The sequence below is a fragment of the Pogoniulus pusillus genome, chromosome 6 (genome assembly GCF_015220805.1).
Source record: "Pogoniulus pusillus isolate bPogPus1 chromosome 6, bPogPus1.pri, whole genome shotgun sequence".
Lineage (NCBI taxonomy): Eukaryota > Metazoa > Chordata > Aves > Piciformes > Lybiidae > Pogoniulus > Pogoniulus pusillus.
In genome coordinates, this window is record NC_087269.1 from 12,798,630 (window position 1) to 12,816,074 (window position 17,445).

The following is a 17,445-nucleotide window of genomic DNA, read 5'->3' on the forward strand; positions in this document are numbered from 1 at the left end:
GAGAAAGTTTATTAATTGTTTTACTTATTAAGTAAAAAAATCAAGTGGCAGTCTTGCTGATAGAACTGGAGAATTCTCAGCTTCTCAGAGCTGCTCTTGTTTCATTGCAAGAGAAGAAACTGTATCTCCACCACTCTGTTATGGCTACAGCACACAGGCTGAATTCACGCTGGGGACAGCTGTGCTAAGTTATCCTTACACTGTTTGCATCTTAGATTTGGTTTGGGTTTTGTGGGTTATTTTTTTTTCTTCAAACTCATGGTCACACAGTTGCTACCCCAGTGGGGCTATAATTGTATCAGCACAAAGATATAAATAAAGTCCATAATCTTGACTGTGCTTCCTCTGAATAAACTTATTCATACTGGCATAACTACATCGACACAGTACAATCTAGGAGCACAGTGTTCAGGAGCAAGCAGCCTGGAGACTGCCTGCCTTCTAAATTTAAGCAGAGGCAGAAGATGGGAGTGACAGGAATCCAGCCTAAGATCAGGCATGATAACAGATTTGTCCTGTTATTCTGTGCACAGTAAGGCACTGAATTAGTCTTCCTGAAAATGTGAACTGCAACCACTCATGAATCTTTAACACTGTCATAGTTGCTCTCACATGCTAGTCCACATTTTTAAAGTATGATGATACAATAAAAGAAGAAAACGATTGGCAGCTCTGTAGCTTCTACTTTTGCTGCATAACTGCACAAAATCCAGACATTGCCAGAATGCACAACAATTTACAACAGTTTGGTTTCTGCAAAGCCTTATACTCCACACTGTCATACTAGGTTCTCACCCAGTCATTTTGTTTGTTGAAACACTGAAACTTGGGACACAATTTTGCGGTCACACTAACCACTGGATTTTAATAAAAACATAATGTTATCACTCACCTGTAAAGATATTGATCCTGTCTCTTTGTTTTTACTAAGGAAACTGGAAATTGACAAGTTCAAATCAATGCTGCTGTTATCAGCTGTAGAACCAGTGCCTGAATCGGCATCGTTTTCCTTTACACTTTCTGATTCTAGCTGCTGTAAAGCTTCGGTGTTGTCTCGATTCTCTGTTTTGACCTTCTCCTGAGTTTCTTCAGCGTTAATGCTAATACTGGGGACTGGTGTGACGTCAGAGTCATCAGCTTGTTCATTGACAGTGTCTTGCAGCTTATGTTTTGTAATGTCATCAGAAGTAATTTCCAAATGTTCCTTGCCCAGCTGAATGTTGTTCTCCTGGATATTCTCAGGTCCGTGCTCTTCTGAACCTTGGTGCGTATCAGCCAGTTTATCCACCACGTCATTAGAAATATCCTCAGGCTTCCTCTGTGTTGCCTCCTGGTCTACCTCATCTTTGCAGGAGTCTTTCATCTCTTTTTCCTCCATTCTGCTTATATTACTAATATCCTCATTTTCACTTTCTGCCCATTTCTCGTCTGCCTTGCTTGCTTTATCAAGGCTTTCCGACAGAGTTTCTTCAGAGCTGATTATCTCATGGACCTGCTTAACCTGACTTTCCACTGGCTTATCCACAGTCTCAGGTATTTTATCCCCATCACTGATCCGTGTTTCAGCAACATCACCTATCTCCTTAATGTTGTCAATTCCATGTTTTATTAGTTCCTTTTCTTCATCAGCCATTTTATCTGCAGCATTAGGTAGATTTTCTGTAGTTGTGTCTGCTATCAGCTCTTCCTGAGCTTCACCTTTATCTTCCTTTTGCTCTGTAGTATTTTCTGCAGGGGCCTTTTCTTCCTTGTTTTCTGAGAGCTCTATTCTGTTCTCTTCTTTTTCACCAGTTTCCTTAGAAATTGTTTCAGTTGCTACACTATTTTCAGTTGTAGGTACTATTTTCAGTTTATTATCTTCTGCCTCTTCATTTCTCATGTCATTTTCTTTTGCTATATTTAGCTTGGGTTCATCCTGTATTTCTGGTTTTGCTACCAGGGTTTCCTTCCCTTCTTTCTGGGGTTCTGTATCTTCATGCTGTTCTTCCGTGCTTTCTGTATCCTTTTCAGCTGGAACGTTTTTGCCACGCTCATTTTCACCAGTTGGCACAGAACCATTCTGCACTTTTATACCACCAACAGCACTATCACATATGGCATCAGCTGGTTTCTTAAATTTAACGTCCTCGGATTCATCTCCAGTTGTTTTGTCATCTGGAAATACAGTGCTGGCTTTGTCCTCAATTGCATTACTTTCTGTTTTCTCAGAGAGAGATTCCAGAACAGAGGCATTCTGTGAAAGTTTGTCCTCTTCAGAGCTGGCAATACTAAGGTCAGAAGATGCACGCTTCTCAGCAGGTAGCTGCTAAAAAATTTAAAGGAAGAAAAAGATTTAATGTTTTCTTAGCTTAATTACAGCAGAGTTCTGATGGAGAACATTTGAATAGAGGTGGTTATTCTATTTATAGGCAGTTAGAGGAATGGGATAATCTCAGAGTACTTCACTTGGTATTACCACAGACCAAGTGCATGAACTGCAGACAGGCTCTGTACAGAAGGGCTTCACAATAACCTTCTTCCATCTCCACAATTTAATAATATATAACATGATTGAAGGGAAGGGATCATGGTCAGCCTCTACTTGACAACAGAATCTTCAAGAGTCTTTTTCCAATCACGTTGCTTTTAGTTTTCACTAGTTCAGTTCCCCAGTATTCTCAGCTACAGTTGGTCTTAAAATACACATCTTTTCACCAGTTTGGCTCAGGAAGAATATGTGTAACTTTGGTAAGTGCAGCACTGATAAAATGCAATATTAACACCTTTTGTTTTGTCAAAAAGAACATATTTGTTCCTTGTTAAAAATTACCCCAAACATACTGGTTTGTGTTTTAATCGTTGTGAAACTCCACCAAAATGGTGAAAATCTCCAGGAGGTCTGACCAAGTGGCAATATGGAACTAGAATAGAAAGAGTTACATAACTGTAGAAATTGCTGCTCCTGGCATACGGATGAATATTATCAGATTACACAGAGACATATGAAAGAATACAGTAATAAAGTATCACTTTAACCATAATTGCCCTTTCCCTCTTCAAAGCAAATGTGATCTCAATCTCTCTGTCTATATTTACTGTTAGAAGTCTGTAATTTGCAGATCAGGCTCCTGATTTGCCACTGGGAATGCACTGGGTTAGCTATTGTAACAAGCATGGGTATGATCATGCATCTCCTACCTAAAGGTTTTCACAAGCCTACAGAAAACAAATACTCTTAAATCAGAAGTGCATTTAAAGTATTTCTTCACACAGTTGTCCTAGAAGCTCCAAGTGGTTCTTCAAACTAGCACAAATAAAGAATGTAAAAGCATCTACCTCACAGTTTCCTCAACTACTGCTTGTGTCAAGATAATTAAGTTAGGGGGCAGACTCCAGCTGTCCGGAGGACTGACAGCTTAGCAGCTAATCAGCTGGAGGTGGTTGGCAATGCCTTAGGAGACAAAGAATATGTCCTGGAGGAAGTTGATGGGAAAGTTCGTTTGCAAATCTGCTGGGTATGAAGGCAGCGAGGAAATGGAAGTGGGCTTCTTGTGCACGTGTTTCTTTACTCTTTCTGGTAATGGCAGCTATTGGTGATACTGGTCACTGTCTCTGTTTATAGTGCTCAAGCCAGTTTAAGTCAGCAAGCACACTATCTGTATACTCTGCAACCTAAACACCAGATTGATCTTCATTGCTGTGCCTTTTGAGGAACTGAATTTGCACTGTAAGATTCTTAAGCATCCTTTAGAAATACATACATAAACACAATCCTGGCTTGGTAAAACCAGAGGGTTTTTGCTTTAGCTTCTTTACTTTGATAGCCATTCTACAAAAACACAAACTTAGTTTGTAGCATGATGACCACATATGTTCCTTTATGTTTTATGGAACACAAATACACATTTCTTCATTCACTGAGTAATTTTGGCTTACAATAACTTTTGTAAAAGCAGTTTCTGATATTTAAAATTTTATACTACACATACAAGTAAAAATATGTAATATTCTTTATTACATAATCTTCTTTGGAATATTAGGTAATATTCTTTACTATAAATTCTCAAGGAGTTTAAGAACACGCTAAATTTGGTACTGCTGCTTCATTTGTAATGAGGCTCAAGTGTGTTTATGTTGTTTTTCCATAAAAACTTGATGGAATAAAGTGGAGTAATACATCAGAAACTGAGTTCTTCATAGGAAACCAGTGACTGAAACCAGCTGCATACTTTAAAATAAATAAATTTTAAACTGACCAGGGAGTTATCTGTTTCCTCTTCTTCATCCTCATCTTTACCATCTTCAACTTCTTCTGTAACTTCAGCCTTAGCTTCTGCAATCAGTTCTCTTATCGGTTTATTTGAAGTAACAGTAACAAATGGATGCTTGTGAAAATAAAGAATAAGTACAATATAAGGCACTAACTTCATTATAGACAGTGGGAAAATCATAACTTGAAAGAAATATAACTGCAGAGAAAGGTTCTCTCAAACTTAAAAGATTCACAGTTCACATTAATCATTACTGCCCTAATGTACTGTTTCTTTCTGCAGAAGTGTTAAGATCCAAACTTTTGTACTCCAATATACTGTGTAGGTAATTTTAACAAACTTGCTAAAACTGCAGACAATTCATTTTTACTGACCTGCTTCACAAGCCAGAGAAAAGAAGTAGAAAGATTTTTTTTAATGTTCTTTTTCCTGGAAACAAGTCTCATTTCTTTGCAGTTCTACACTTAAATCTCTTAGCAGAAAATAATTTATCTAGATATATTTTTTCTAGGGAAAAAAAACCATCTCCTTTGCCTTTAGAATGATTTTTTCTAACAAGAACACAGAATTCTACATTTTTCTTTAAGAGGAAACAGCTACTTGCTCTTTTCCTGCTGTCTGAATCTTCTTTCTCTGCTTGGCCCTGCTGCTTAAATCTATTCAACTTACGCCGGATGTGTTCTGGATAAGGTAAATGCGTGCTGACGTGAAACAGAATCAAATGCACCTAGTCACATCCACTCCTCTTTAGCCATTCTGCAGTGACAGCATTACAGAGGAAGGCTGAGCACTAAAGCTTTTAAAACACCTGTCAGCAATTGACTACTTACGTATATATCTCCTTCATCCACTCTAAGTATCAAAAAGTATAAATACTTATGCAAAGTAATTAGTTATTTTATTACATCAACATATGCAAACAAAGAATTTGCTCTGCACTTGGCACCATTTAAAGAGATTTTACCAGAGATCAATGCAACAGTGGCGAGAAGAGATTGTGAACACAACTTGAAAATATTTAAATAGCTGCTCTAATACTGCTTTAAAAAATACAATGCTTGCCTTTCAACAACAGATCTGTACAACTGAATCCTCCTACCTGTAGAAGCTGAGTTGCACTCCACCTTGCATCCACATTTTTTTCCAAACATCTCTTCAGAAAATCTTTAAAATCTGCTGACCTACACCAAAAGCAAGCAGGTAGTGGTTCTTTCTTTTGTCTTCACATCAGACCAGCATATACTAAAACATTCCTTTGCTTTCACATGTGTCTACACAGCAAGTCTAAGCCCTTCCATTGATTTAGCAAACCACCAAGATAGAACAGGAATGACCCACGTGGAGCAAATACAATCTCTAAATATTTGTCCATTAATAGAAGAGTTTACTTTTGGCTCTGGATTTATAGCACACCACATCTGCTTTATCACTAACTGAACCGCATAAAGGTACTAAAATGACCAAGCAGAAAATGGCTTCTAAAAAACATTTTCTTAGTATAAAAATACTTCAGTCTCCTTTCACCCAGTTTTCTTTTTTAGGTGACTTTCAGATCTTTTACTGCCTTTGAAAAAAAGCTATTTTGCATACACTTTGAAGCAAGATCTGCAAAATATTTCAGTACAGAAGTATACAGAACTGTGACAAGATGACCATACACAGTCCCAATTCCATCAAGAGATGGGCATGTGCATTGTATACACAGAGAAACAAATACCTACAGAACACATACTTGGCTTTATAGTTAGGCCCATAAAATTTTGTATGTCTATGTCCACGAAGTCAGTTTAGCAAATATATATAACTTGGCATGCATTATACACAACAAGTGGGCTGGAAAAGTTGCAAATAAAATACTAACCACTTTGAAGGCTGTGCTAATGTAGGTGGATCAGATTTTGCTATTTTCAGAAGCACTCGCATTGGATTTAACTCATGATGAGGTGGCTCTATTTGAGCCATTTCTATTAAAGTAATGCCAAGTGACCAAATATCTGCCTTGTAATCGTAAGGCCTGTCTTTAGAGGTCTCACACATTACTACTTCTGGAGCCATCCTGCAAAGAGAACAACAAAGTAACAGATTAGAAAATGCACTCTTACCTCTTCTGAAAAACATTCTAAATAGATAAATTTACTGAATTTTAAGCACATTTAACTCTCACTTAATACATTTGCACAACATGGTAACAAGCCCTGTAATATTAAAAGCAAAGGTAAAATTAACACATTAATTCATACTAAAAAGGTTAGCAAAACTGTGCACTTACCAGTATGGTGTACCAATAAAAGAATCTCTTCTTTGTATTGTTCTCGTGTTTTTGGCTGATACTCCAAAATCCGCTTAAAGCAAATGGTAAAATGCTATTAACAGGGGGGTGGGAAACACTCAATTTTACAACTGTCTTATAAAAGGTTAAATGTTGGAGAGTAAACATTCTACAGCATGAAAACTTCTATGTTGAAATATTTGTGTTTTGACAACTGAGTGCCAAGGTTCTCTAGCATTTTTAATAACGGATGCTGACTAAATGTTATGCTCCATTGCTAAAACATCACACAATTGGACATGAGCAATGCATATATTTGCTGGAGGAGTAACTGGGTTAAGTTATTTATATTAGAAATGAATTATTGAAGGCTGTATTCCTCAGACATGGTATTAGCTCTCTCATTAATTCAAGAATTCATTCGATTTCTAGTTTCAGGATTCATATTCTCATAAAGCTACATTTTCCTTTTATCTTACAAGTTTCTTTCCATATGACTTTTCGCCTTACATTATATGTCTGAAAGCTTGCATATGCACCTCCAATGTAACACTCAACCAAAACACCACTTCATCTTTGCAGTTAATATTACCTCACTTAGAAAAACAAACCAAAATATTTAAATAAGTGTTGTACATTTGTTAAAGATGTAACTTCCTTAATCAAGACCTAGAGATTAAAGGGACAAAACTGCCTTATGCTGCCGTGTTTAATCTGTACAAAATTAATTGATAGGAGCAATGCTTGAGAAGCCTAAATTTGATCTATGTTATAAGAAGACTATGAGAGCTCCTTGTTCAAATGCAACATATAAACAATCGAGGGACTAGAGATATTGAAATAAAACTCAAATCCTTTGCAGAAGGAAAAAAAAAATGTGTCAATGAAGGAAATTTATTTGCTCTTTGCCTATTTGTAAACAAGGAATCATCTGGTTTTGTGTGTGACAGAATCAAAATACAAACAGTTTAAAAGGAGTCAAATGCTCTTTCATGGGATGCTGTACACTTTCCCAAAGTACAGTAAACCTTTTTAAAGAAGGTTTAATTAGCAAACTGAATGCATCAAAAAATATATGTGTGTAAGAGATCTCCCTGTTGTCTGAACTCTCTCTGAACTTGGCAGCCTGCACAGATCTGTATATCAGCTAAGCTAGACAACATCACAAAATAGTTCCAGTCCGTATGAGGAGGAGCCAGCTCATGTGAGACAAATAAAGTGAATAGAAACAAACGATTCTCTCTATGACCACTAGCCTCTTGCAATAACTTCTTTCACAGTAGTACTAAGAAACTGATAGAGTGGTTCTATCACATTTATAACTGAGGCTTATGAAACTGAGTCCATCATTGTATCTTCAGGCTTCCGAAAAAAGCCGAACAGTGAAGTTAACTCATACTTCACACATCTAAGAGAAAGACATGTGCAAGTATTACTCATACAAGGAAGAATCTTGTGCAAGAGAATCCATACAGAAGGCAAAGATAAACTTACTTGATCAATGTAGCAAAGCAGATTCTTAAATTCTCTCAGCTTCTTATCAGAAAAGAGGCACTATGCCTCACAGAGACACTGTGATCAACGCGAGTTAGGCAGAGGATATATTTCTGAATTTGTCTTCTTTACATTTAAAAAGAAAATCAGTAGCAAGGCTGGAAATTTAGAGCCCTTGTCACTGTGGTCATCTTCTGATTCTCCTTACCTTTATCTTCTGTGTAATTTGCATCCGAAGAAATACAACCCATCACCCATAATTTGTAGAGAGAGAGAACTCTGAATACAAGCTGCAGTGTCATGGAACTTTGACATTGGCAAAGCCATCGAAAAGGCTGACAGCTTAATACACATTTGCCCCTGATGAAGCACTGGTCAAAGCAGATCCTCCAGACTATTCCTATCTTTTCCTGGTTGAATGAAAGGAAGCTATTTACATACAGCAGTCTGGCATCAGTACTTCATGGAGGAATCTTCATGTATTCCCTATCACATCAGAGGAAAAATGTGGATGACTGCTTAAATTCAGATAAAACCCCTAAAATCTGGAACCAACAACAGCAAGCTTGTGCTAATTTTCTTTTAGACTGTTTTGTCTTTATGCCAGTGTGATAAAAAGAATGGAAAAACTAAGTTGAGTAATTAAGATTATTACTTCTCACTCTCAATAATGGAAGAAACAGCACTACTAGGTACTTGGTTTTGGTGGTAATGAGAGATGTTCATTTTCTACACCAACAACTACAAAGAGAAGTTGTGATGGTACCACAGCAAAGACAAATATAAATAAGAAGTTTATACTAAGAAAGAGTAGGAGCAGTGTCTGACTTCGTGCAATTGGTACAGATATTGATATGACTCCCATGCCTGCTGCCTCTGGAGTCTGAAAGATGTGCCAAGTACCCTCAGGATGTTTACTCAAGCTTTTGTTTGTTTTTCCTTTCTTCATGGTAGGAAACCACTTGCATCTGAAAAAAACTCTCATTGTTAAATTCACATTTAAATGAGTAAATACTGAACCCTGCCAAACTACAGCCTAAGGAAAATACAATTACAAGATTATGCAAAGTGCTGGGTAAGACCTTTATATGCAGCATGCTTACCTAGTTTAATGTCTCCATCTAACGTGAAAAGAATATTGCCAGCTTTTAGATCTCTGTGAATGATCTTATTTTCATGCAAGTAGTTCAATGCTTCCAGTGTCTGCCTGCACACCACTTTGATCTGTGGCTCTGTTAATGGCCTTTCAAGCTCTACGAGAGAAAAGAGACAGAAGTAAACACAACACTTTTTTGCTCATAGCAATCAGCACAGAAGTATATGTGAAAATTCATTACCCTGTCGGATTCTCAATATACCATGTCAGAAAAATTTCTTTCTTAAAATATTCTTTTCAGTAAAAATTTCATCCCCTCTACCTAAATCCCCTCCTCTTTATCACTGTGTATACCTATCTATCTGCACTGTGGAAAAGCTATATAGTTTAGAGATTGGTTTTTCTGTGTGGCACACAGAAATATTAAAGACATCCTTTATTGACTGCCATTAGCATTTAGTTAATTTGAGGAATAAGCACTGAAAAAAACCCTAACATTAAGGTTATAATTCCAAATTGTAATTTGGAAGATGGAAGGGGGAGGGGAAGAACGATATCTGAAAAGGGCTCATAGAGATTATAAACACAGAGAGCTCCATATGTATACGAGCTCATCACATTCACTTAAAGAATCAAGATAAAAATGTGTTTTGAAAAGTAAATAAACCCTTGAAGAATAGGAGAAAATTAATCTAACTTGAGAAATTATAATGTCCATAGAGCTGTAAATACTAGTCTAAGCCTCTGACATTCAGCAAGTACAGCACACAAATGACACAAATATTTGCATTTCAAAACAATACACATCTGAAATAAGTCCTATGATATATCATTTTAAGATGTTATTAAATTTATTATTTGAAACAACTTACCCAGCATTACTGCATCTACTGCTCCACCTGCACAGAATTCAATCAGGATCTGTATGTAAACAAAAGAATACACAAATTCCAAGTTAAATAGTTCTGACGAATTGAACCATCGATTAAAAGGACTATTACTGTGAGACCAAAGGTTCAAATTCCTGGGCCTTAACAAATTATTACACTATCCTCTGCAAAATACTGGTACTGTCAAGAAAACTGTTTGAAAATTGCTTAGAAATCCTCAAAGGTTTTTATCCAGATATAAGACTGCTCAGTAAAATTTCTTTAAAAAGTCAGCTTGAACCTGACTCATTGTACTGTTGACTTACACAATCCCTGCAAACTCACTTCTTGATTATTAAGCTGCATTTCCATATTTAATCTCTCTGACTGAAAAGCTCAAGCGTAAGAGCTACATGATTTTCCAGTAATAGCTGTTATCTTCTATGTTGTTTCAGATGAGATGAAAATATGGAAGTATACTCTTAAAAGTTACAGAAAATTACTAAATTCAGATGCCTTCATTAATTTTGGACCATTTTCATTGAAGCCTACGATACATGAAGACTTTTAACTCAGAATTTATTAATACAAGAACAACTCCATCTACTGTTCTCAGTTTCCATCTGAACTGAAAAAAGGTTCCACTACTTTGAGGCACAAACTACGCTAACATGTAGGACAGAAAGAAGATACACAAAGGAGAATGAGGGTGGGCAAAGTGAATGAGGAGAGCAAAGAAGACAAAAGGTCATTAAGACTGATGCCCCACTCTTCCTTATGTGTTTTTTGTTCTTTAATTTCAACTTTAAACACTGAATTACATTTTTCAGTCTGACAACTAAAGAGTGTTTCCTGTCAGAAATCCAACAGTCAATATTCTGGAAAACAGTATCTTATTTTTTTTCCCTTCAGAGTTATTTAAAAAACAATCAGAGCTCTACTGCACTAAGAACTGCCTCCATCCACCAAAATGTATTGTGAATGTCCGAATTTTAGATTCAAACTCTGACCAAAAGACCCAGTGTAGCTGTACTTTGCAGTGATGATTTCTTAGAAGTCATACTTGAGAATTACAAATTAGTTTTGAAACTGAACGGTTACCCCAAAAGTAACAACACAGAAGAAACGTGATTGATAAATGCTATTTTACAAAAGTCAAGGGAAAAAAATGTTATTTCAGTAACCTTTGGAAACAAATAAACGTATTTAGAGAAGGAAGATTACCTACCCACAGATTATTTTCATAGTAGAAGGCATCTAGTAGTTTAACGATATTAGGATGATCACAGGATGCTAAAATATCAATCTCAACCATGTAATCCTCAAGTTCTTCTTCTGATTTAGTATCAATCACCTTTGCAGCAGCCAGTACTTTTGTTTCTTTGTTCTGAGCCTATAAAAGTCATAGCAAACATATAAATGCAAGTTTCACCAGACAACTGTCTCCAGAAAAAAAGACACAACACTAAAACAACAAAACCCCTCCTCTTGGCAGTTCTGCACTATTTTCCTGCCTTTAGTTTACTTCTCTACAAAAAGAGAACACTTGCATTCTAAAGATCTAGCAGAAAAAGGGATTAATAATTTTTCTCAAGGTCAAGAATGAATGAGAGACAGAAATATAAAACTACTTCTCATCACAGTCTCTAAATCTTCATACAGTCAATAGCTTAGACTTGCTTCTATTCTGTACAGCTCAAAAATATCTATTAACACTTGGAATATGATGTAGCCTCCACCATCTCGCCCTTCTGACACTCAACCCATTGTGGCAGCACAGCTGTCGTAAAGCCACACAGAAAACCAGACTTTCTACCAGTAATCAGTAGGTTATGATCTTTTTCAGCTAGGGTCTGTATGCAAGCTCTCATGTAAAATCTGCCAAGCCTTTGGTAATTTGTGTGGGCATTTTACTCTCTCTGCTTCAAAAGTCTAGGAAGATTTACACAGATGGCTACTCATTGAAGTTGGTCATGCTGAAAACTTTACCAACCTCTCCTTTATTACTGCACACCTAAAGAGGAGGGAGATAGTACTGCAGTAGCGATAACATCAACTGGAGAACAACCAAGATTATTATTTGAAAGGCAAAACAAGACCTTGGATACCTATGGGGAAAAAATACAAACAAACCATCCAAACAAAACCAAAACCAACCAACCAACCAACCAAACCCCAACAACCTACCAACATCAACAAAAAAAAACCCACCCAATGCCCAGACATTTCTGCTATGCATTTAAATATTCTTTGCCTTCTTTAAAACACAGCACGTTACAAACAATGACTGCTTGTAAACTCTTCTAACTTAGTGCTGCAGACCAAAGGTGAGATTTTTATTGTTTAGTATGTGGAGGAATATGTACAGACAACTATTAAACACACAGTTGTATACACTTTCTAATAATTCACTTGTAAGTTCTATTTGAAGGAATTCTATAATCTGGAATTTAGTAAACTTTAAACAAGAAGCTATCACAGAAGCACACAATGTTAAGGGTTGCTAGGGACCTTGAAAGTTCAACTCTCCTGCCAGAGCAGGATCACCTAGAGTACGTCACTCAGGGATGCATCCAGGCAGGTTTTGAATGTCTCCAGAGCATAAGACACTAGTTTGTCAGGGTGTTTCCAATTATTATTTCTTGCCTCTGGATAAATAAAGTTGTAGAAATGAAGCTTACTTCCCCAGTTATATGTACAAATCATGAAGAAAAGGCCTAGGTTTACTCCACTTAACCCCTGACATTAGAATGAAATTAAATGAGAAGTGGGTACATAGTCTCTCCCCAAAGCAGGAAAAGACAAGAACCTGCAGGGGCAATTCTAAGACCTGATGTGAAGCATCACAAGGTATAGTTGGTTCACCCTGACTCTGCTGGTGTGGCTATCACATAGGGTGTTTTGGCCCCAGACCTAGCAGAGATAAAATGAAGACAGGATAACAGCAATAATCTCCAAACCAGGTCTTCGTCACCTAATCACATTACACTCCTATTGAAAAAAAAATCTGGTATCAAGACAGCAAGAATTTCTAAGACTTATTTCCAAAGCCTACATATTGTCATTTTCACAGCCATAAATAATTCTCTCAACGTGGCAAGAGAAAATAAAATATTTAAAGGCTAACATTTAAGACAGCATTCATTAAAACAGCAGCAACAGCAAAACATACTCATAAGCTGATTCATCGTGTGCTGTGGGTACAAGGTTTTCTTTAACACTTATTTTTATCTCAATATTCTTTCCAAAACGAAAACCAACTAATCTTTCCTACCTCAGTATCTGCCTTCTCATTTTTAACAACAAGGATAAGAGATCTGTATAACATTATGAAAAAACAGAACACCAAGAAGGCTTCCACACACATGCTAATAAGAAAAAAGATCTAAATAATGCAAACATCATTTGTTTCGGTTTCATGCTTCATAGTCAGAATGAAAGACCAACCTTCTCATTCTAGAGCTACACTGGAAATTTAACATGGAAAGTGAAACAGATGCCTGAATCCACAATAGAATTAGACTTGGCAGCTTTGCATCTGCAGAAAAATGGATGTTAAAGTCTCTTTCTAGAGAATTCAAGTATTAACTTATTAACTCTAAGTTTACTTTTTTGAAACACATGTGGCCACACACTTTCCACAGTACCTTACAAGAAGGATACTTGGAGAAAAATAATTTTAAAATCTGAAATTAATTGTTACAGAAATTGGCCTGTAAACTACAGAATGGAAATAATATTTTGTTTAAATACATCACCTAAAACTTCTGCATCAGTTAACAGTAGTAGGTGCTACTCTTTTCTGGTTAAGTTTCACCTTTGAGAGAGGAGAGAGAGACACTGGCAGATTAGCATGCATGATGACATGCTAGGGATTTTCCAGCATGTATATACACTATTGCTTTTTCTTACTGACAGAGTACTTTGCATTTTGATTTTTTTTCTAGATCCTTTTGCTTGAAGTAAATAGAAATCTGCTTTGAATAATTTTCTTTTATTTCTTCCTTACGGTAGCTCTATGAAAAGACCTCATTAAAAAACAGAAGACAGTACAATTATCTTTATGAGCATCTTAAAAATTATAAACAAAACAAATGCTTGCCTTTGTCATAACTGGGGATAGTAAAATTTTGTTGGTCTAGATCCAGACTTCTGCCCCACTACTTAAGAGAAAAAAAGCTTTAGAATTAGCGTGTATCCACTGGGCACTTATATGAGGACTGATAGAACACTTAAAATACAGAATCATAGAATTGTTTTGGCTGGAAAAAGATCTTTAAGATGAAGTCCAACCACTAACTAACTCTCCAAAGTCTGGTGCTAAGCCATGTCCCTTAGCACCACATCTATGCCTCTTTTAAACACTTCCAGGGATGGGGATTCAACCACCTCTCTGGGGAGCCTATTTCAGTGTTTGATAATCCTACATATAAAGCAAGTTACACCTGAAAAAAATCTATTTTAAACATTATTTTAAAAGGTTCCTTTTGAATAAGACACTATTAATTTCCACCTCAGAATGTTAACTATAATAAATACCCGTCTACGTGACTTGCTGTGAGAAGTATCGACCTAATAAACAAGCTCCTCTGAACTATGTAGGAAAGGATTTTACTGTTCATGCATAAGATTTATGTAGCACTGTATTGTATGGGACAAAAAACAGCCTCTTGATTAAGAGGCACAAAAAGCACTTATGGCTTTGTGAGGGCATGTTTGTTTTTTCTAGACTTTGGCTGAAGTCTTTCTTCTGTCACACAGCACTCTCCAAAGGTCACAGCAGGGTAAAAAAGAGTGTTTCTGTAGATGCAGTCTCGATTTGCATAGACTCATTTTGCATTTGGGCACATGAACATTTAAAGTCAAATAACCATTCATGTTACTCAGAGGTTCAGCCCTTTCAAAATATGTCCTCTACCAGCAGTCCAGCAGTTTCTTCCTATATTTCAGCTCTCAACCAGAAATTCAGGTTATTTTTGTTTACGTTCTTAAATGCACTTTATTCTGCTTCTGTGACAGGTGATTTAAGCTTCACTTCTATCCTATGAAATCCAAACTGGCATCTTCAATGGTTATTCTTTAATCCTTCCTTATGTGGAGACAAGGAAGAAAGAGGGAGATTTTCTTTCTCTGCATTCACAAAATTTGATCTTCTCCAAAGACTCATCCACAATAACTGAAAACTGATTTGCAATAACTCGTTCTTCCAAGACCTAATGCAACATGCTATAGATATTATTTATTACATGTAACAATATACAAAAATTGCAGTCCTTCACCAAAACATCCATTTTTCTATTTGGATTATACATTTAAAGTTACTGCAGCAAACATGAACTTAGAGAGCACGCACAAGAGACTAGCACACTGTGTTACAGTGCAGTTCTTGCAATGGATGGAACAGCCTCGCTAACAGAAAACACATAGAAAACTACTCTTATTCTCCTGATTCTAAAATAAAATGCTTTTAGAAAGATGGATTAAGGTTTTGCACAGAATAAACCTTTTGCAAATTACTTCTATCTCTGAACCTAAATCCCTCACACTAAATGGCAATGACATCCAATGCACAAAAATGTCATAAACAGCACAAGAAAGAGGAATAACCTTTCTACACAAAGCTAGGATCTGCAAGCATGTGAAATTAGTGACTCCTCCCTATCATTTGTGGATTTTTTTTTGCAGTAACATGTAACCAAATTTAAGTTCCAAAGCCAGAAGTTTTGCAAAGAGATTGATAGCAGAATATTAAAAGGCAGGCTCACTGTCTGGGCATTTGGCCAAGTTGTTGCATATTCCCAGCTATGGACAGCAGGGAGGGCAGAGCCACTGCTCCTGAGTAATAGGATTACAGCTCAGAGATAACTCCTAGTCTTTCATCTTTAGGTGACCAATATGAAGTTTCAGCCTTGGTTGAGAGGAGCTCTTTCAGTTTCCTGTCACCAGCAAATGTTTCCTTCACAGCTGTACAGCTCTCCTGCAATGCAGCATGTAGATATATCTAAAACCCAAACACTATTTGCAACTGAAAAAAAGTTAAATACGTCCTTCATCTACTGTTCAACCGGAAATGAGATGAGATACAAGATGGAAAAGTGTTCAGCACCTTTCTTCCTGACGCCTGATCTCTTTTGAAATGTTATATAACCACAGCACGTGTTCTGCAGGCAGAAAAAGAAATCAATTAAGAAGATTTCCTTACTGACTCATTCTCTTCCAAACAGAAGTAGTCATAATGATAGATCATAAAGGTTGCCAACATGTGAAAAAGACGTGCATTGGCAACAGATGGTTCTGCACATTTTTGTTTTCTGCTGGCCTTGTGTTTGTTTGTTCTTTACACTTTTGTGTACATCTCATATTGTCACATCTAGCTTCATAAATGCCTCCTGATGGTGCCCAAGTAACCAGTTCTGAAACAACACAACACAAAGGCAAGCGCAGTTGTTCTGTACAACACAAAGGCAAAAGCAGTTTCTCAGAGCTATTGGAAAGCCGTGAATCTCAGGCTTACTTAAATAAACCACAAGAGAAATAGCAATAATTTCAGATTTTGACAGCCTGATCAAATAAATCCGCAAGAAGCTATGTGGCCTACTAGAAAAACTACACTGGACTTTGCCTTTCACAATCCTACTATATCATAGTTAGCATTGTCCTGTGTATTTTGAAACTGAAAAAACCCACAAACCATCCACAACTGAATAATTGATCAGTGTCAACTGTACAAACTTATTTTCAAAACATGGAAAAGTGTTCTTCATTAGTGAATTTTAGGAAGAGAAATAATCTCTTTTAATCAAATAAAAAGAAGCATTAATTCTAACATGAAATGTTGATAAATGCAATAAAAAGTATCAGTCTGATTTCAAGAGAAAACAGCTATCTCTGCAATATTAAACCACAGTTTTTACAACAAATCACAAGTTAAGGCAATGAAGGGGCTGCCAACCTCTGCAATCTCTGGAAATTATGATAAGCCAGTCAAGCTATGTAATTTTGCACCAGTCTTCACTGCACAGGGTTTGAAAATGTAGTAATAATAATTTTTAAAAGCCTATAGAGAATTTCATTTTTGTGTTTAATTATAAGTACAGTTGCTCCAAGGAAATAAACCCCACTAACTTCAGTTCTATCTGCTAAAACTCATTGAAATGACTGTTATGACCTGTTCAGAAGACAAGGAAAGGATAGCATCCACCAATGAAAACAATATGTCCTTAAGCTACAGCTATCAGCCCCAAATTATCCCTGCCTCCATAATGCTTCATACAACCTACTGTGCAGTTTATTCCACTTAAAAGGTGTTTAATGGCAGGGTAAAAAATACTGAAATAGAAATGTAGGTAAAGTGTTTTTCCTACAAGCAAACACTATTACTAAGAAAGTGGAGCCCAGGGTTCAAGCCAGAGTACTGAAGCTCATGATACTGTGGTCTGGTGTTGCTTTTGTAGCTATACTGGTTTT

The 17,445-nt window shown here is 36.6% G+C and overlaps 1 protein-coding gene across 3 annotated transcripts in view; it reads right to left on the bottom strand.

The window, feature by feature from the left end:
- SLK (STE20 like kinase) overlaps positions 1–17,445 on the bottom strand; it is a 52,284-nt gene that overhangs the window by 17,965 nt on the left and 16,874 nt on the right. For 2 of the 3 annotated variants that reach the window (XM_064144441.1, XM_064144439.1), the window contains exons 2-9: positions 11,207–11,371; positions 9,982–10,030; positions 9,117–9,266; positions 6,520–6,592; positions 6,112–6,306; positions 5,350–5,431; positions 4,236–4,364; positions 893–2,305 (exon numbers count right to left, since the gene is read on the bottom strand). In XM_064144441.1, coding sequence (XP_064000511.1) covers positions 893–2,305; positions 4,236–4,364; positions 5,350–5,431; positions 6,112–6,306; positions 6,520–6,592; positions 9,117–9,266; positions 9,982–10,030; positions 11,207–11,371 — 2,256 coding nt within the window. The remainder of the gene's footprint in view (positions 1–892; positions 2,306–4,235; positions 4,365–5,349; positions 5,432–6,111; positions 6,307–6,519; positions 6,593–9,116; positions 9,267–9,981; positions 10,031–11,206; positions 11,372–17,445) is intronic. The other variant, XM_064144440.1, reaches the window with a different exon arrangement.